The sequence below is a fragment of the Lagopus leucura genome, unplaced genomic scaffold, assembly GCF_019238085.1.
Source record: "Lagopus leucura isolate 7727_CA_CO unplaced genomic scaffold, USGS_WTPT01 Super-Scaffold_100009, whole genome shotgun sequence".
In the NCBI taxonomy this organism is placed as follows: domain Eukaryota; kingdom Metazoa; phylum Chordata; class Aves; order Galliformes; family Phasianidae; genus Lagopus; species Lagopus leucura.
The window spans coordinates 11,455,352-11,475,786 of NW_024962266.1; the positions used below are offsets into that span (position 1 = coordinate 11,455,352).

Sequence of the window (20,435 nt, forward strand, 5' to 3'; positions counted from 1 at the left end):
AAATAGAATAAATAGAATAAATAGAATAAATAGAATAAATAGAATAAGTCTAGGAAAAGCAGCAAGTTGTTACTGTATCATAATTCCTGGACAGGCACAGCTCAAATTGCTGTTAGCAACCAAAATCAATTCTATTATTTCAGATAAGCAAACAAGTAGCTTAAATTACTTTTATGCCAAAGCAGAAGCTCATCATGATACAAAGATATTCCATACAATACATAACAATACAATAGAAAGCACAGCAATAATAGTAGGATAGTTAAACCCTAGGCTACAGTAAGGGAGAATAAACTCAAGTGCAGCAGCCACAGGCACACAAACAAAGGAAAAATATCACAGAATCACAAGGTTGGAAACGACCTGCAAGATCATCTAGTCCAACCACCCTCCCATTCCTATTAGTACCACAAGCACTAAACCAGATCTCGTAGCTCCTTATCCAGGCACCTCTTGAACACTGCCAGGGACAGCAACTCCACCACCTCCCTGGGCAGCCATTCCAGTGCCTGACCACCCTTTGAGAGAAAAAGTTTCTCCTAATATCCAATCTAAACATCCTCTGGTATAACTTCTGGCCGTTTCCTCAGGTCCTACTATTTGCTGGGAGAAGAGGCCAGACCCTTTTGCACCACAACCTCCCTTCAGGAAGTTGTAGAGTGCAATGAGGTCTCCCCTGAGCCTCCTCTTCTCCAGACTGAACAATCCCAGCTCCCTCAGCTGCTCCTCATAAGACTTGTGCTCCAGACCCCTCACCAGTTTTGTTGCCCTTCTCTGGGCACATTCCAGGGCTTCAATGTCTTTCTTGTAGTGAGGGGCCCAAAACTGAACACAGTACTCAAGGTGCAGTCTCACCAGTACTGAGTAGAGGGGGATGATCACCTCCCTGTTCCTGCTGGCCACACTATTTCTAATGCAGGCCAGGATGCCATTGGCCCTCTTGGCCACCTAGGCACACTGTCAGCTCATGCTCAGCCGAGCATCAACCAACACCCCCAGGTCCCTTTCCTCTTCACAGTCATCCAACCACCCATCGCCAAGCCTGTAATGCTACATAGGGTTGTTATGGCCAAAGTGCAGGAAGGAGGAGGAGAAAAAAAAAAAAAAAAAAAAAAAAAAAAAATGCTTACCTTCAAAAGACCTCTGGAACAGAAGAACCCCCAGCAAAACACTCTTACTATGCCCCTACTGACCCTTAAATGAGGTCTGGGAAGGGTGGATCCTGTCTTCACGCCTCCCAATCACTCAGCAGCATTGCATACACCTGAGCTCCCCTGGGTTGGCCCTGCCTTCTACCAAGTGCTCAATCAGTACTTCAAGTTGTGACTTAGCATTTCTGCTACTGGGTATTTAAGCTGTTGATGAATCACAGCAGGGACAGAAAATTGAAGTAATTTTTTGTGGTGTGGGAGTTGTTATTTTCCTTTGTGGCTGCTGCCACCAGGTGGCTAATTAGTGTATTTGATTGTAACCCATAAATACAGTTTCTCTTTTACCTCTAGATGGTAAGTACTTTTATATATATTGTATACATTATGTATAAATGTGTTTCCTAGAGCTGTTTTTTTTTTCTTGTATGTGATGCAAAAAATTTAAAAATAATTGATAAAGGGAAGATGTCATTAGTAGATAAAAATTGAGCCCAAAGGAGAACATATGTGGAAGGAGTTTTTCTAGAGGTCAAAGAATGCGTTTATCATTTTGTTGGTTAAAGGGTAAGTCAGCTGATAAAACTGCTGAGTTTCAAAATTTGCTGAAGTTTAATAAAAGGAATTAAACATGGAGAAAAAGATTTCGTCTTCCTTTGTGACTTTTACTTCATTTGTTGTCTTTTAGATAGTTAGAATAATTTCCATGACTCAAGTTTCCCTTTTCTTTGTGGAGGGGTGGAAAAAAAACCCAAAACATGTGAAAATTGCATTGTAGGAAAAAGACCTCATCCTAAGGTAATTTTTTTTTTTTAATTATTTTCTTAATATGGACTTAGCTAAGGCAATAAAGCTGAAAAGCTTGAAAATCACTTGATTTAAATTCAGGCATGTCCTGTAGTGATAATTTCACCAGTAACACAAAGAAACTGTTTGCTTAGTGCAGATGTGTATAGAACCTGAGTGTGGGATGGCCTTCTAGAATGCCACGGTTTTACTGCACGGTTAGATTAATAGCGAAGAGGAAAATTGATTATAGGGAACTACATAATAGCATGGGGGCTGTTCAAAGCTAGCTGTAATGGCTTATTGTTTTCCATGTTACTTTACAATTAAAAAACACCACAGGTATCAGTAGATGCAGTGGAATCTATAATACTTAATTTTCAAAATTATATGTTTTGCGTGCTTCCTTAGTTCTTAAGTAACAGAGATTTGCCTTTATGTTCTTACTGTGCAGTTATCTTTGCTTAATTACTTTTGCAATTATATGCTTGTTCTTACTTTCTTGTAGCCTTGTCAGAATCTATGCAAAAAAAAAAACAAAAAAACAACAAAAAAAAAACACATCAGCTCCTTTTGATATTTGATGTTATGTTATTTTCTGTAACAAAGGAATATGTTTGCCATTTGACATAATCTTCCTCTAATGTAGTTCAGTAGCAGGTTACACAACTTTATTTCTCTTCAAATTTGTAGTAGAAATAAAAGCTGACCTCCAGCCCTCTATGTCTCTAACTGACAATGTGGTTAAGGTAGAAATCTCTGCTTAGCAATAAATACAGTATTGTTAAAATACATTAATACAGCTATAACTGCAGTACATTTTACAATGATACGTTTGTGGCCTTTTATAGTCCACGTTTGAATTTGCTTCCTTGATACTACTTGAATACTGATGCTTAAGAACAAATTAACATGCAGTATTACTTCTGTATACTTTTATATTTCTAACTGTTTCAGAGGCATAGACCTCATTCTGTCAGTGGGTCAAGACCTTAAAATAAAATCTTCAACATTATTTGGATATTAATTCATACTTAGATTGTGTAAGCTGTGAACTCGGATTTTGGAATTCTGCTGTATTCAGGTGATGAAACTTATAAAGAAAAAATGACTAAATCGATGGAGTTTGACACCACTGGGAGTGCTCAGACTTCCTAATAGTTGTCTGAATCACCTGAGTCTCCTATCAAGTATTCATTAACACAAACACAATGCTTCTTTCTGTGGGAAGGTGAAATTCCTGTTCTACAGAAAGCAGGTAAGGGCAAACTTCTCCTTTCTGCAAAAAGCCAGAAAGAAGATGTGTCTAGAGGTGTGTTTGTTGAAGTGTCTGACTTCTCAGTGAGAATCTTCTGGAAAATGCTTAATAGGTGCCTCTGTTTCAAATGGTTGCTCTCAACAAACAAACCATCATTTTGTGTGCCAGGTAAAACCGGAGGATCAGTTCTGCCAACAGAGGTCGTGCTGTAAGCTCAGCCAGTAGGAGTTGTGGCGGCTCTACTCGTGCTTGTAGGGCGGGCTGTGTGCAGTAATGCTGTGTTTCTAGGAAATGACTACTACTTGTTCTGCTGTTGTGTGTGAACAATTGAAAACTGGGTAATATGAAGAGAGATAAATTTCAGAGCAGGCTGTGTATCTGTCAGCTTTGCCAACAAAGATCCACTTACAAACAATACATAGTTGCTTCCCTGATTAGTAAATCTCGACTGTGCAAGCACGTCTGTACGAGCATGCAAACAGCACTGCAAATAAGCTCGGCACGGCAGTGCTTTTACAAGGATAAGGTCTGGCTAAAACCTGTGGGGCGAGACTAGCTGCAGTCAGTGCACCCCTCACCACCCCCTGTTCTCGGAGGCAGGAGAGAAATCCCGTAGCCGGGAAGCCGCATCCTACAGACCCGCGCCGGGGCAGCGACGAGTGCTGCGCCGCTGACGCCCGAGCTGCAGGCGGCGCCTCCCCTCAGGCCGCTCCCGCCCCTGCCCGCCGCCAGAGGGGCGCCCGCGGCGGTGGGCGGAGCCGGCAGGTGAGGGGCGGTCGCGGCAGCCCGCCGTGCGGGGACGCGCTGGAGGGAGCGGGCTGTGGGAGCTGCTGCGCTGCCGGCCGGCCGGACGTGCTCGAAGCATAGGTACAGCGAACCTTCCGAAAGCTATCTGCACTTACTAGAACGGCTAGAGCAATTATGAAGCAGATTAAAATCTGGCGAACTTTTTGAAACGCCTCTGAACTGCTGCGTTACACGCAGGCGTTTCTGAATCTCTGTAAAGAGCTTCTGGGCGTGTTTTCAGTAATGAGGTTTAAGCATTAAATAAGAGCTGTAAAAGTAGGCTCGGGCTTAATGCACCTGAAAGCACAGCGCTCGAGTTCTTCTGGTGTCTAGCTTGCTTCTTAGTCTTCTGTAGCCATTGCTATTTACTTTGTTTTGTTGTTAATGTGCAGTGGATGTAGCTAAATGAAGGCTGTTACAGTTGATGCTGTGCTTGAAATTGTTAGGGTAACTGAAACAGGGCCAGTCCTACATCAGCCTGCAGCTTAGTTAAGAGGGCTTTTTGCATAGGTACAAGTTTGTAAGGTTGAGGTCTTAATGGCTTATTCACAGAGCAGATGTTCAACAGAAGATTAATAAAATAATTAGGTTGAAATCTTTCGCTCTTGTCCATTCTTGGTAGAAGATATTGGGAAAGAAAGAGAAAAAGCAGGCAAAACCTTATCACGTTCCCTTTTCGAGAATGCCTACCCCTCTTCTAAAAGAAAGTATCTTTTCAATATAATCTAATAAGCTATAAAATCATGCTTTCTGTTTGTTATTTGTTGTTTGAGGAGTAAGGTATGAAAAGTTTGTGGCTATTTATTTATTTTTGTTATCCCTGTAATTGCACCAGAAGATAATTGCAGTAATGACTTAATATGAAATTGCTTTGTGGAAGTTCAAACCAAAGAAGCTGTGGGGGTAGTGCTTCGTTAAAACTTCATGCAATTCAGCTGAAGTCTAGGAGGTTGTGGGCTTAGCTGGGGGGACAACCATAAGATATGTGCCTTATCACTCATAAATGTTTCCTCTGTAGCATTTGGGTTCTGTTTCTTGTTGCAGAACTTCCTCTGATCCCGATAATGATAAAGATTAACACTGAGATGCAAGTCAAGTAGAAGTTAAATGCGTTATATGTTCACTTACTACAAGTAGAAACTTAAAGGCGATTTTATTTAGACTTCATCACTGTAGCAGAAAGATTGGCTGTAATGTAAGTACTTGTATTTAAATTTATAAAAGTTTGTTTAGAAAGAAATTAGAAGTCTTAAATTTCTCCTTGAATGTCTTCAGTGTAGGAAGAGCATGAGGATGAGGCATGTTTGTTTTGTTGTCATGTGAGTCTACGTGTGTGTTCCTTTTTCCATTTTGAGAAGGAATTATTGTGAATGTGAATACTGTCTGTTTTCTACCCTTGCTTGTGCAGCTGTTCTGATACCACAGCATTTAAGTGAGCAGGAGAAATAAACCCGAGCTCCTTTTCTCAGAGGGAAAAATGATTCTTGAACAGTATGGTTCCCTGTTTCTGTTTTTTTAAGAATGTATTTCAAAGGAAATGTGGCAAAGTATCATGTGGGCAAACATCTTTGGTTCTTACAGCTTATTCTGCTTTAGACAGCTTTTTCCTTTCCTGCTTGCCCCTTTCTCTTATGGTGCTCAGGAGATAAATTTTGGCCATGATGGCTTTTATTCCTTCTGGTTGGCAATGTCTTTGTCTCGCCTCTCTTCTCCCTCTCTAAAACTAACCTTAGGTTTCATACTATGCAGCTAATGAAGTTCTGTTAAATAATTGAAAGACAATTTCTGCAAAGAGATCCTATGTTTTTGTGGGCATTGTGCTCATGTGCTCTTTGAGTTGCCAGGGCTTTCTAAGTTTTCTGTGCCTGCAGAGACTAGGAGTCTTTTTCAATACAGGAATAAGTAAGTTTAAAGTGTGCAAATTTAGCATGGACCCTGGTTCCCTGTGTTTTCTTCCGAGATACGCTGATAACACAGAAACACTGCCATGCAAGTGCTGTGTGTTTATAGATAGCTGCCCCAAGAAACATCTCTCTAACTTTTAATTCTTCAGTTGTTTTGTGGTCAGTTCTGAAGCCACATGGTAAATCTAAATCAGGCTGCCAAATCAGCCAGCTGAAGGTGAGTAGCTGTGACTTCTTTCATCCTTTACTTCTTGGTGGCTGAGGGAAAATACAGCTGCTTTTTGTCTTTAAAACTGGATGGGTTTAATGTATCCATCTAATAGACCATTGAACTCCTTCCTGTGTTTTATACAAAGCCTGTTGGATAATCCTTTGCAATCCAGTTGCTAGCTGAATCTGCATGGATGTTTTTTGAGACTTTTCATAAAGATACAAACCGATTAATTAGCTACAGAGTGACTGATGTTATGATAGTGTTTCCTGTCTTCATTCAGCAGGTTTTACTCTGTAGGTGGAGAATGTGGAGTGCTGGAGTATATTTACAGGTTAAAAGGGAAAAGGGACTTTTCAAAGCAACTGAGTAACAAGTTAAAGAATAAATTTTAATCTGGAAGGTGCTATTCTATAAAAAAAAAAAAAAGAACAAACTCTCAATTCCCTGGCAGTACATAGAGAAGATTACTACAGTTAATCCTCTTTCAAAAATAATAATAAAAAAATAATTTAAAAATTGCTTCTCAGTACAGCACTTCTTTTCCCATTGTGGTGTTGGGCATTGTTTGTTCATCTGCAAGCTTTTGAGTTGAGGGAATCTGCCAAAGAATATTACTTGTTTCAAATCCTTACCACATCCTCTGCTATTTCAACTAGAATGTGAACCTGCTCTTTTTTCTTGTCTCGTTGATATTCAGCTTTATCTCTTCTGGCAGCAGCCTTTTTTGAAGATTTCTTTTAGATGTATAAGTGAATTTAATACTGCAATTCTTCTGAAGCTTAGTTTTTAGTCTCCCAAAGACTTCCTTAACATACAAATCTCCATCAATGCAATTTATTTCATTATTTATTTTATATATATGTCTATAATAAATATATATATAAATATAAATATATTTATTTCACTAATGACATCTTTTTTTTTCTTTTTTTTTTCTTTTTTTACTTTAGATATCAGAGCTCAGCTTGAAACAGCTCTGTGCCCTTCTTATCTTCACAACCATATGTGCTGTCAGGGAACTTCTTTACCTGATGTTTCTTATCACTTAGTGCAAAATGGACATGACTCTTCCATAAAGCAGACTCGTTTGCCTGGTACATGGTTAACAGCTCCAGCAGAACAACTTTTTTTTGGTCTAAAGATAGAAAGGATGGTGTCTTAGTTCTCCTAGCCCATTGAACATAAAAATTCTGGTTGACCTAATCTTTCTACAAATACTGGGTGCAACTGTAAGGCCTTCATGCTGCTGAGCAATGAAAGATACCACTGCTTTCCTGAAAACAGTATTGTGTCAGAGCAAATCATCACATAATAAATTCTGAGATTAAAGGGTTCTTTTAACTGTAATAGGCTATTCAATAACATGACCTCACATGGTTTTTCATGTTTCTAGTTCCTTAAAGAAATCATATTGCTTGGATTTCCAGCATCCAAAAGAATTTCTAAGATAGTATTTTGCTTTTCTGATAAAAATGTATTTATTTGTCTATCTCCTCATATCAAATTCATGCCCTTCTTCTTGTATAAAATCTTTCAGACATCTGGTAACTTTAGTCTTCTGAAGAAAGAAGAACTTGTCACTTGAGAGTTCTTTGTCATATGTGGAGAAATAGACACGAGTTGTGGAAAGAAATAGCAGTCTGTGGTGATACATAGCTTGGAGCTATGATTAATAAATGAGTGGGAGTGATGTTAGCTTGGTATTTCCTCAATACTGTGGACCTTTATACATAAATGAAAACATTTTAAGATTTCTCTATACTATATATTTGTTTAAAGGATTTTGTTTTGTTTTGTTTTTTTAGAGAATGGCATAGCTGTAAGTAAAAGAATTTTTTTTAGTGATCTTTAAATTTGCTAAGAAGAATGGCCCATCTATTCATTATTAATACTCTTGAACATAAAAATGGCCTAAAACTCAATATCCAAGAATGTTCTTGCAATGCTCTGGTAGTTATTAGAATTACAATAAGGGATTAGTGTTTTCTCTTATATACTTTTGTTTGCAAACAGGTTTCTAAAAGTTAGTATTGAACTGACTCTTATAAGATGACTTGCAACCTGCAATCCAAATGTTTATTGTATTTAATTGCTCATTCAGATGGAGCTGCCTGGCCTTGCTTTTGTTGTTTTGATGTTTGTTTGCTTCCATGCATCTGTGGATGGATATCCAAATGGAAAAGTAAGAGAAGCCTGCACTAGCATGGTGCCCTGTCATGGTATCTCTCCAAAACTGTCGCCTGAGCATGTCATCACAGTTAATAGGACTGAATTTAAACCTGGGGACAGTGTAGAAGGTATGATCCCAATTATAATTTAAAAGCTTAATTAATTGTTTCTTTGTACTTTAGTATGTCTTTGCATGGGTAACTACGCCAGAACTGTGTAAGAAATTGAGTCTTGTTCAGTTGCCTCCTTCAGCAGCCACTCAGTGCTTGTGAAATGAGCTGGTCGTTGTGGAAGCGCTTCATTTTTTCTCTGCAGGATATTGCAACTTCCTTTTGTTTTTATTCTTCAGTTCAGCTGTCTGGTCCAGATTTTGAAGGATTTTTCATACAAGCTCGGGATGCAGAAGACTTGGACAGCCCTGCAGTTGGTTCTTTTGTATTAGCTGACCGGAGACATTCTCAGCTTCTGACATGTGGCCATACCACGGTACAGTCTACTATCTTAAAATGGGATGTTGGGCACTGTAGTGTTTGTAGTAGTTCACATATGTAATAGCGCAGAACAAATCTTCCTACTCTTATTTTTGAGCTCAGTAAATCTCTCAGGAAATTACTATAACTTTTATTATAGAGGCATGGTTCACTGCAATTTTGTCTGATTATTTTTATGAGCTATTTAAATTCTCTAGGTCATGTAATACTACTGTAGTAAGGTGTAGCAGGCATAGCACAACTTGAGTACAATGAGTGTAATGTTCTGCATTCATATCATTGTGCTTGTTCTTAAAAAGATAAGCATGTGCTCTACTTGCTTTGAGGAGGAGAATTATTGAGGACAAAATGAATGTCTTACAGCGAGGAAAGTTTAGGACAATTATTGTGGAAAACAAAGGCTAGAACAGGCCATTAACTGACAGAACTAATACAAAGGATAATGTTAGTGGAGCTTTCTTCTTAACAGGTTAGATCACAGTCTCGAGTATTTTAGATGAATTGGTTTAGCCTCACGCAAAGGATTGACTCTGATCATTGTTTCAGCAACCAGCTCAAAATTTATGAACTTACTTGAGCTGGACTGAACAAAGTTCTCAAATTTGCCTGGATGCATTTTTCTTTCTCCTTGTCTTCCACTTGATACGTATGGAATCCAATTATTCATTAGTACTTTAAGGCCAATGGCATTGTTGATCATGATTAACTTAAGAAGTTTTTGCTGTGACTGTATTTGCAGGGTAATGGTGCAATATTTATTCAGGGTTTAAGTTAAAGCTCTTTAGTGTGTATTCTGTGTAACTTTTAATATGTTTGTTTTCAGAATTCAGCTGTTAGTCACACAAATAAAGCAAAAAAGAAAGTTGTAAAAGTTTATTGGATTGCTCCTGGAGATGCACCAAAACGTGTGCGATTTCTGTAAGTAGTCCTAATGTTAGTTCTGGCATATTAAAATGCAGAAGATGAATGTGTAGCAATTATTGGCCAGCAACCGGGAAGGGTCCCTGGACTAATGACCTGAAATGTCAACACATACACTGTAGAGTCTACATTAATGCAGGTGTTTGTTCTTTAGGGAAATCTGTGAGATGCTCATTTTATTTTTGAGATGAGAGTAGAATGGAGTTCTGCAATTTGGTATTTCTAGTTAACTGATGAATTATTGTGCATATATGGTGCTGTAATACACAGTGTGAATCTTTTTCTCTGTACGTAACATAATTCTCTTCCGTTATACTGTCAGTTTTTTTCTGGAACTAAGGGATATAAGTGAAGTTATAAATATCTGTCTTCTAAGACTGCTGTTTGTGCAGGAAGCATGAATATAAGGAACATGCAGTAGGGTGCTTTGACATTATTTTTCCATTGGTATTTTAGGTATTTTCCTACTTAAAACACAAGAAATGATAGAGGCCAGAAATATGCTACAGGAACAGCAGACTTTTTTTTTTAATAACATTCAGCTGTTGATGCATATAGTACTGATCAAGTGTGTGTGTGGGGGGGGGTTTCTTAAGAGCCACAGTTGTGAAGAAATACAAGACTTTTTGGGTGAAGATTCCTGGTCCTGTTGTTTCTCAGCCTAATGCACCATTCTCAACAACACCCTTGTACACAACATCAGAGGCTGTATCAACTTCACATTCAGCTTCCTACTTAACAAAGCCTGTAAGTAATTATAAACCCAGGAAGTGCAATTTCTTATGCTTGTGATGAATGGAGTTTAAGACCCATTGATATGGTCTCAGATATTCTGCCCCTAGATTGGCAGAAGGGGGAAGATAAAAATGAGTAACTTGTGTACTGGATACTAAGAGCTTTAGATGTCCACTTTTTGCATTAGGTTAATTACATTGAATCTGTGTGGGTTAAATGTTTCACATCACACATAGGCTAAGTTATAAATGTTCTCTCAGCTTTTTAAAGGCCAGATTTAAAAAAAGAAAAATAAATTGTATATCTGAGAAAAGAGGTGAGAATGGACTTCTGATCTTGATTCCAAACCTCCTATTTAGTAACTGCAGGTTCAGAAAGTTTTGATTTAATCAATAGTATTGACTTCTGTTTCTTGTGTGAGGAAGAAACACTTGTGGAATGAGAAAGCATCAGTAGTTGATTCAGAGCAACACTGATTTTTAATGCATGTATTGTCTCATTGCTTATCAGTGGGATTTCTACTTTTAAAAAGGAAACAAAGCTGGTCTTCCTTTCTTTCCTACTCTACAGCTGATTTTGACTTCTCAAGATTAAACTAGGACGTTTTCCCCCAAAATTTAAAGTTACTGAATGAAGTCTTTGAAGTGGGAATTCAGTTTAACTAAAAGTACATCTTACTGTGTAAAATGGCAATAAATTCTACCCTCTGGTAACTGTAGGAGTGAATTAAGAAATTGGTATATGGGCATAGATAGCATACAAGGAAGTGGAAATAAGTGCCTTCTTCTAGAGTAGGTTGAAAAGGGAGGAAGGAGAGTGAAAAACCCTCATTGCTTATGTCATATTTGTTTGATTAATATTCTAGTTTAATGCATCAGATTGTGGAAATACAAAGTTCTGCCTTAGGAACCCTTCAAACTGTGATCCTGAGAGTGCTTCCTGCTTTTTCCTATCCTTCCGTCAAGAGAGGAGATCAGTACTTATTGAAATGAGTGGTCCCAGTGAAGGATATTTAGCATTTGCACTGTCCTATGACCAATGGATGGTGAGTATCCTATTCTACTTCTCTAGCTTCTTTTGTAATCCTGTAATCCTCGTAGAGTTTCAGTGGTACCTTAGCAAAACATGCATATGGAAAACTGAAATATTTCTAAATTGAAAACAAAGACATTTCTTTCTTATAGTGCCGAAGAAGAGGTAATGACTTTTTATATGTGGTATGGAGTCTTAGCTTGAAGCTGACTTTCTGCAGTAAATCCCCCTTATGGATATCTGTGTTCACAGAATCCAAACTTAGTAATAGTACAGCACCTGTTTGGAATTCTTGGTAAGATCAATCTTGCTTTGCTACCTAGAAGAGAAAAACCAAATCGCTATTTGTTCAAAGCTATGTTGTTAAGTTTTCTGAAAACCACTTGAATTTCAGCATCGTTAACGCGAGGGACTCAATTCAATCTTTAAAATGTGTTCAGGGACTTTTAATTGCAGTTGAAGTGAAGGGAAAATGCTGCTGACAAATATGAAATCCATAAAGTAACAGTTGTACAAAGGAGATACTTCTTATTTTCATGTTCCTAGTAAAAGAGAACTTTGTTCTTAAATACTTTATATCTATATGGCTATGAGAAACCACTTCTAACTAAAGAGATTTTTAAAATACCATCAATATCTGACTCCTATCCTTTTTGGTAAGTTTAGTAGAATTATAAATATATGGAAGAACTTCTAATAATGTTGTCACTTAGGGGTAGATGGGTAGGGTAAGTCATGATGTGCCTGTGACATCTGTTCGGCTTAATGTGGGTCCCCTGTAGCACTGAGATGTTTGGAAGATGGGAAATAGCTTAAAAGCTAGAAAATTTTGTCTCGAATCTTCTACTATACCTCTGATCAACACTACCAATTTGTTGTATGTATTAAATCAATGTGCTTTAGGAGGTTGCCAGTAGGAGTTTTTACTAATCTATAAATACTTTTTCCTTTTAAACTTTCTAGGGTGATGATGATGCATATCTGTGTATTAATGAGGATCACCATGTTAGTGTAAGCACTGCTTACCTGAAGGGACGAAGTCCTCCTGTTCTGGATTCAAAGGTATGCAGAAGCATCTAAACTTTCCAACAAAAATGGGTTTGAATTGAGTAGTCTATGACTGCTTTGTGCTTTTATTTTGAAAAGCAGTTGTAAATAGTAAGTTAAATGTAGAATTCTTTAAAGTGAGAATGGTTAGGCTTTTTCTTCCTAGGAAACTTTACCTTTGGAAGCCTAAATTTATTTTAAAAATAAGTAATATGACGAGAGAACTCAGTACACTATGTTCTACTAAGGAGAGCATATTTATGAGTTGTAAAAACTTGTGGTAATAAATACAAACCTTAGGTTGCTACACTGACTTACTGACGTACCTTCTAAGTTATTATACAAAAGATTTTTCGTTCCCCAGATCATTGCCTCATCATTTCTTTGTGCAAGTGATACTTGCAAGGCTAACTTTAAACTAGTTACTCTCAAAATTTGTTTGGATGTATTAGCACAGCAAAAGGTGAAGCAGAATGAAGTCTTGACATTTTAGCTAGAAATATTTGCTTAACCAGGGGGTTTAAAGCAGAAAAGTGAGTTAGGACCTCTGCAGTACACAACCTTGTTAGAGTGGTGAGGTGCTGGAGCAGGTTGCCCAGAGAAGCTGTAGATGCTCTACTCCTGGGGTGTTCAAGGCCAGGTTGGATGGGACCCAGGCAGTCTGATCCAGTGAGTGGCAACTCTGCCCATGACAGGGGGTTTGGAACTAGATGATTTTAAGGTCCCCTACAACTCAAGCCAGTCTTTGGTTCTGTGACTGCTGATTCTTACTCTTAACGCTTTCTTATGGTTGTACTGGGCTTTTACTTTGTCTGTGTTCATGGTTCTACAGAAAAGGCTGGTCATTTATTTGCTATTAATGTATATCTTATCTTGAAAGCAGTTGACCCAAATTGTGATGGTCTGACACTAGAGTTAAACTAGATATTAGGAAAAGTTAACTTACTGTGGGGGTTGTCAAACACTTGAAGAGAATAACTGTTAAGGTAATTGATACCTGGTGTATATCAGTGTTCAAGAAGCATTTAGATAATGCTCTTGATGTGCTTTAACCTTCAGTCATCCTGAAGTAGTTAGGCAGTCGAACTTGATTTTTACCTTCCAACTGAACTGTTTTATATCCAATGCTCTGTTACTGTATTACGATCATCTAGAACTGCAGAGGTGAAAGAATTACCTCTTGCTTTTGTTAGTGTAAGAAATGCTTTATCTCATTACTTGAGATATCACAGGAATACTGTTTGTGTTGCCAACTTGAAACAAGCTCAAGCAGTGGTCTTCAAAGCAACAAAAGAATTGTTTGTCTGGAAAAAATGTTTTCTGTTTCACAGAATGCTCTTGAAGATGTGTCATGGAGGCTTGTGGATGGTGTTCTTCAATGTTCTTTTAGAAGGAATATTAGTCTCCCTACATATAAGGGGAGGTTTAACATGAATGCCAGTTACTACATCTTTCTGGCAGATGGGGAAGCTAGTGAAGGTAAATCTGATGTGTGGTTGCTTTTATTTTTTTTTTTATTAGCTCTAAATGAGTTGCCCCAGTATAAGATACATTATCTGTAAAAATTAGTATCCAAACTAAGGAGTTGATTTCCAAGCTTGTGTGAGTCACTTTGTCCAGTCATCTTTATTGTCTCTCAGATTTGCTCTTGGAAAATAAAGTCAGCTTACTTGTATACTTGTGTTGCATACCCACTTGATCCTAGCAACTTTTATCTTCTTGAAGGCTGGGTGCATCCATTTTAAAATGGAGAATAGCATCAGCAGGAATTATTCTTCACATCTTGTGTGTGTAGAGATCTGTTTTCTATGGAGGAATGATTGGTTCTTGTATGTTAAGTACATACAAGGTAGATTAGAAGACATCTTCAAATTTTGATTCACAAGCTGCGTTCCTACCTTATTTCATGTTAGATGTTTTGTGTAACTAGCCTCCATGGTCACGTTTAAATTCATAAATAAGGATTAGATTTATTTTGCAAGTGCTGTAACTCTCATATGCCTTAACTAAACAATTTTATCACTGGTTAGGTGGTCCAATATATAAGCATCGCCATCAGCCTCTGATCACCGATGGAATGTACAATGTCACAGGCATTCCTCAGGATATTGGAGGTTCCCGCTCCCCGAGACTTATCAAGGCTCATGGTAAGCTGCACTTTTTAGCTTTGACTTCCAGTCCAAGATTGGCTGAGACTAGAGAGCTGTTTTACTCACTATTGTATAGTAGGTATTTCCTCTTGTCTTTCTGTCATTGGCATTATACATACTGTTGGATAGCAAGATCTGAGTCTGTGAAGTCAGAGTAAAGTTATTGTTTTCTATTTCAAGAACATTTCAAGAGAATTTTCTCAATTGATAGTCCAGAGCCAATGAGAGAATTATTTTCTCAGTACTGAAATGTAAACCAGGCTTATGAGAGAACTGTCACTCATTCTGTTGAAAGCTTGTAATAAAGGTCAATTATCATTCTTTGTATAAGCTTGTATGAGCTGCTCCATCATGCCAAGAGTGTTGTAAACATCTTTATATGGATGATCCTACCTGTTAGCAAGATAAAATGCTACAGAATTTTAGACAGCACTAGGTGATTAAAAACTTATCAATGGCGTATTCTGACTGTATACATACAAAATAAGCCATTAAAACACAGAGTGAAGCAGTATTAACATGCAGTTGAAGTAGTCATAATTAACTGTTTCTTTTTTTTCCTGTTTTTCAGGTGCACTGATGTTTGTTGCTTGGATAAGTACAGTTAGTATTGGTGTAGTTGTTGCACGATTCTTCAAGCCTGTCTGGACTCATTCATTCTTATTTGGAAAAGAGTTATGGTTTCAGGTGTGCAAAATCTCTCCCATATCTCTAGCTGTATGTTCTGCCTCTAGTTGGCAAAATTAAAACTTACTATATCTTAGAAATAAGAGTTCAAATTTGATGTTGTTTTCTTTATTTAAACTTGCAGAATAACTGCAAATCAGAAATTTACCTACTTCACTAGTAAAAGCAAAGTCCAAAGAGGCAGCTAAGAACATTCTTACCTACAGATCATTAGATGTATTTTAATATTTACTAGAAAAGTTATGGAGTTTCTAAATGTGAACTTCATTTTTCCAGGTGCATCGTACACTTATGTTGACCACCGTTATGCTTACCAGCATTTCTTTTGTATTGCCTTTTATATACAGAGGTGGTTGGAGCAAAGTAAGTGTAGTTTTTATTTTTAACTCTTACTAATATAAAAGTAGAACCAAATGAATGAGAAGTAGGTCCATTGCTGATTGATATGTTGTAACTATTGTCAAAGAAATTTCCTGTAAATCTGTTAAGAAGGCTGACTTCAGATTCTAGCAAAATAGATGGGGGATGTTCCCGCCTTCAGCAATAAGTAGATAAAATTCCATCGGATTTTCCTTCCTTCCTCTTTCTCCTAAATGAAATCCTTGGTTACACTGGGGTTCAGGCAGGGATCTGTTGCTGTCACCTGTATGTTACCTGATGCAAGGTGATTCCAGAAACAGGGAAGTTCTCCGAGAGAATCTCTAGAGAGAATCTCTATTAAAGGTGGGATACAAAAGTCACAGGCATGAGTTGATAGCTAGGGAAAACGAATAAATTCTTATCTAGTGAAACTAGAACAAATGGAATGAAAGGGGGAAACCAGTATTGGGAAGAGTTAAGAAATAGGCCTTTCCTAATGATATGTGGTTGAGGATGAAGAGTTTACAGCATTGCTGCTACAGTAATACCACTCTTCTGTTTAGGTGGAAGAATTTATTTGTACAACAGAAAAATGAGGCAAACCCTGAGCAGACTTACTCATGCCTCCTTCTCCTTTGGAGAATCACCTCCATTCAGCTGTGTTCTGTCACCATTATCAGTTTAAGCACACTGCTGTTCTACCACTATGACTTACTTTTGCTAGCTTATGTAAAATTAACATATTTCTGATATTTTTTCCTATATCTCTATATGGATAAGATATTAAACAAAAAATGTTTTATGTTTAGCAAGCAGGTTTTCATCCGTATCTTGGCTGTACTGTGATGGCTCTGACAATCTTTCAACCTCTTATGGCAGGTTTCAGACCATCTCCTCATGCACCAAGGTACTCACAGCTAACTTATTAAATCTTAATCACAGAAATAAAATGTTTTGTTACCTGCTTTAGATAAATCTTTTCAGTATCTGTTTTCAATTATTTTTTTCCTAAACATAATAAAATGCTTTTTTTTTTTTTTTTTTTTTTTATTGCATAGGAGGCAATTGTTTAACTGGTTTCACTGGAGTACTGGTACAACTGCTAGAATACTAGCTGGTGAGTAGGAGTGATAGTTGTAACTGTCTTTTATGTGATACGAAGAAACTCATGCTGTTAATTATCTAGGCTATTATTCATCTAGAGCATCTATCTGGACATCCAGATGTTGAGTTTTTAGCTCACGTGATGTTTTCTGGTGTGAGGTAAGTTATTCTAATTTTGAAACTGAGGAAAAAACTAACAACAAAAAATCCAAAGGATTTAACAATATTATATGGTCTGTGTTTTTCCTACACTCAGCCCAGTTTAAGGTGGAGGTGCAAAATGTGTTGTCTTACCTCATAGCTTTCACTTTGTAATATGAATTCTAGAGATTTTTCTTTCTCTTTTTCATGGCTATCTTCTGCACCTTTAAAGGAGAACAAGTGGCTCATAATACCAAAGTGACTTGGACAAATTTGTTCTTACAGTAACATAGATCAGTGTTGCAGTCTTGTTTAGCTTACAGAACTACAAACTGGTTTTTATTCTCTTTGTGGAGAAAAGGTTCCACGTTCAACTTGGTCACAAAAGTTTCAGTGACTGTGGTCATCCTCATAGTCAGAAATGCTCATGCTTTTATGGCTGTGAAGAGCACTGTGCAGGATAAAAACTGGTCTTCTGGCCTTCTTCTTTCTGTTTCCATACCCATTCCATACAGTAAAAGCTTCTTAGTTTCACAGACTCCTTTAACCTCACTCCCCCAGAAACTATAGGTATTTTGTGGGAAATCTGTTCACAAAGGTGTGTTAAGAAATTTGTTTTATTTGCCCTGACGCAGCACTCAGCATCTCTTCATCTCATTTTTACTGATTAGTGGTTACTATGTTCTTGGGAATGGATCTGCCTGCACTTGACCTACCAGACCCATGGGACACCTATACAATGATTGGTTTTGTAGCTTGGCATGTTGGTACTGATGTTCTTCTGGAGATACACAGCTACTGTCTCATACGTAAAGGTACAAGTCCAACTGGGCTTATTTTCACCTTGCTTGCAAAAGATCTGAGTGAGCTGAATTTCAAGAGTTTTTTTTTTTTTAGTTTCTAACTTACAAGCTGAAGGGAATGACTAGGAAATAATGGTGCACAAATTCATATAGCAGTAAAAGTTTTCAACTTTTAACTCATAAATGTTTTGTTCAGCTCAGATCTCACTATCTTGATTCATTCTATTGAAAGGCAACTTTGTTTTGTCATCTTAATGACTGTAACCTACTTTTTGTAGGTCAACTCAATTTGTTTCTGCTGTAAAGTTTGTGAAATGTCAAATGACTTCCAAGCGCTTTTCAAATTTGTTGCTGTACAGGAATGATTTACTTAGTCATAGCATCAAAACTTCTGCTATATGAATACAAAAAAATCCCTTCCTCTTAAGAGCAGACAACTGTATTTTTTTTTCTTCCACATAACAGTTGAACTGATAGAGGATGACAGAGTACAGATATTGCAGTCACTCACATCTGCAGAAGCAGAAGTAAGTAACCATTTTTACATACCTACCCTGAGATGATTTTAAAAACAAATAAAAATACTAATACTTCTGTGGTTTTACTTGTTTTCTTCTATTCTCTTGCAGGGTAACCTGTTTAAACAGATTGTGTTAACTATTTATGTCTGTGGAAACATAATATTCCTCATTGCCTTCCTGGCAGCAATCAACCAAGTATGAAATAAGAAATGGAGAACTTTGCAGTGAAGTACCATGCAGCTGAAAAACATGCAAGGAATACTTTCTATTGTGTTTCTGTCAACACATCCTTGAAGATGTGGTTGAAGAGCAATAGCATGTGTACAAGGGAGAAAAATTCAAATCAATAGAATGCTGGAATTCTGCAAAAGCTGCCTTCAGGTGTTATTTTTAATGGGAGTCTTTGCCTGAGTAAGGAATGAAGATTTTTTTTTTTTTTTTCTTTAAGTATAATAATTTACGTGGTTAGAGTTTACAGGCTAAGAAGAGTGAGAAGATGCACTGAAATCACTGTTTTGATAGTCACAGTTCCCTAAACCTTTTGGGCATATTACTGGGAAAACTGGAAAGTGTGATCCCAATTCTGTGCTCTAATGACATGGTTTGACAGTCTCCTGCTTGTGACAACTTTGTCCCACACAAAGGAAAAAAAAACTTACTGAAAAAATCTGCCACAAATGCTTGAGCTAAACATTGAGCTAAACATTGTTTATCTTTGCAGTTCAATGCAAAAATTATTCTCTGCTCTAAGAGCAGTGCACATTTACAGGGATAAGGGCTTGGGAACCTCGGTTCTTTAGTAAGATCACCATTTTCATCATTCAAAATACTGTTTTGTTCTCTCAGTGCTTCCAAGGCATAACAAGGAAAGCATGTTTGCAAATGTACTAAAACCTGGTTCTGCTTATCCAAAACTCAAACAGGAAAAACCTATCCGTGTGCATGTACTTGTTCTGCTGTCTCTGGTCACTTGTTGCTTCTGAATTGCTGTTTTGTACAAATAACATGGGGCTTATGCAACTTGATTCTTAAAGATAAGTGAAAATATTTGCTCAGTTATATTGCAGTTGTATTTGCTCTATTGAATGCACTGCTGAAATAGTGATTTGGAATCGACTTCAGGAAAATGCATCTCCCTTTAGTGTTAAATGAGCATTCTTTGAGCTGGTATGTCTGACTTTTTCAGAGACGCTTTTTTTAGTCAGTAACTAATTTATCTTAATAATATGGTATGGGGAATGGAGGGGAGACTATTCTCAACTTCTTTGGTTTCTGGCTTGCTTAGAGATTGAGAGTCACTTTTTAACTGAAATCTCATAAATTAACCCTTATTATACTAATTATACTATGTAGTAAATGCTTTGCTTTTTTTAATTAGTTGTTAAACTTCAAAGTATACCTCTACCAAAGGGTTGTTAACCTAGCTAAGAATAAAGGCATTGACAAATAAGATAGGACCCAGTATTCACTGTTATAGATATAAAACATCATAGCAAGATCTCTCTGCTACCTGATGCTCATGCCTAAGGCACTTCCTGACTAAGACACTAGTCAGGAAGTTGTTCTTTCCATTAACTAAAGCTGTCTAGTTCAGCCTCTCTTTTTTCTTGAAATTCACAATGCAGCCTGTTGCAAATATAAGTTATTCAGAATGTATCAAGTTTGTGGACAGAGATCTTGCTTGCTCAAGTAACATGCTTAGTTGTAAGAGTCTTTACAGAGCTGGGATTAATCCCTTTTGTTAGCAGCATAATAGATTACAAGTGAGTGAACCTCCTTCCCTCCAGCTGGAGAATACAAGAGAAGGCTAAGAAGAAATATGGCAAAACTCAGGCTGAAGGGCAACAAGCATTTTCTTTGTGATGTTTTCAGTTTGTTCTTTGGGTATCTTTGACTTCAAATATGTAGGAGTCTCAGACCTATCCAGCACTAAAATTTTGGGAGCTCTGCAATATACTCAGTTTACAGAAGAAAATCTCTACTGAAACATGATAGATGGCTTTTGAAATTAAGTCAGTGGCAGCTTCTTTCTATAATACAACAGCTGTGCTGCATTGCTTCATTCTGATGTGTAAGAGGGGGGGTTTTAAAACATGAATGTAAGTATCTTAATAATTGTTTCTCTTTTAATACAGTGGAAACACTATCAAATAAAAATTAGACTAGTTTTGCATAGTA

At 37.4% G+C, this 20,435-nt stretch overlaps 1 protein-coding gene across 7 annotated transcripts in view; it reads left to right on the forward strand.

Moving 5' to 3' along the window:
• The window catches only part of FRRS1 (ferric chelate reductase 1), a 22,559-nt gene extending 3,932 nt beyond the window's left edge, over positions 1–18,627 (forward strand). Inside the window, exons 2-20 of one of the 7 annotated variants that reach the window (XM_042873892.1) lie at positions 1,837–1,946; positions 5,023–5,173; positions 6,032–6,099; positions 7,047–7,190; positions 8,198–8,393; positions 8,615–8,751; positions 9,580–9,674; positions 10,274–10,424; positions 11,278–11,457; positions 12,408–12,506; positions 13,823–13,970; positions 14,522–14,638; positions 15,213–15,328; positions 15,605–15,691; positions 16,498–16,595; positions 16,747–16,805; positions 17,605–17,748; positions 18,202–18,263; positions 18,366–18,627. In XM_042873892.1, the coding sequence (XP_042729826.1) occupies positions 8,198–8,393; positions 8,615–8,751; positions 9,580–9,674; positions 10,274–10,424; positions 11,278–11,457; positions 12,408–12,506; positions 13,823–13,970; positions 14,522–14,638; positions 15,213–15,328; positions 15,605–15,691; positions 16,498–16,595; positions 16,747–16,805; positions 17,605–17,748; positions 18,202–18,263; positions 18,366–18,458 (1,782 nt within the window). In that variant the 5' untranslated portion in view covers positions 1,837–1,946; positions 5,023–5,173; positions 6,032–6,099; positions 7,047–7,190 and the 3' untranslated portion in view covers positions 18,459–18,627. Of the gene's footprint in view, positions 1–1,836; positions 1,947–3,972; positions 4,060–5,022; positions 5,174–6,002; positions 6,100–7,046; positions 8,394–8,614; positions 8,752–9,579; positions 9,675–10,273; positions 10,425–11,277; positions 11,458–12,407; positions 12,507–13,822; positions 13,971–14,521; positions 14,639–15,212; positions 15,329–15,604; positions 15,692–16,497; positions 16,596–16,746; positions 16,806–17,604; positions 17,749–18,201; positions 18,264–18,365 lie in introns of those variants that run through there. The other 6 variants (XM_042873894.1, XM_042873890.1, XM_042873891.1 and 3 more) reach the window with 6 other exon arrangements.
• Positions 18,628–20,435: the final 1,808 nt, after the last annotated feature.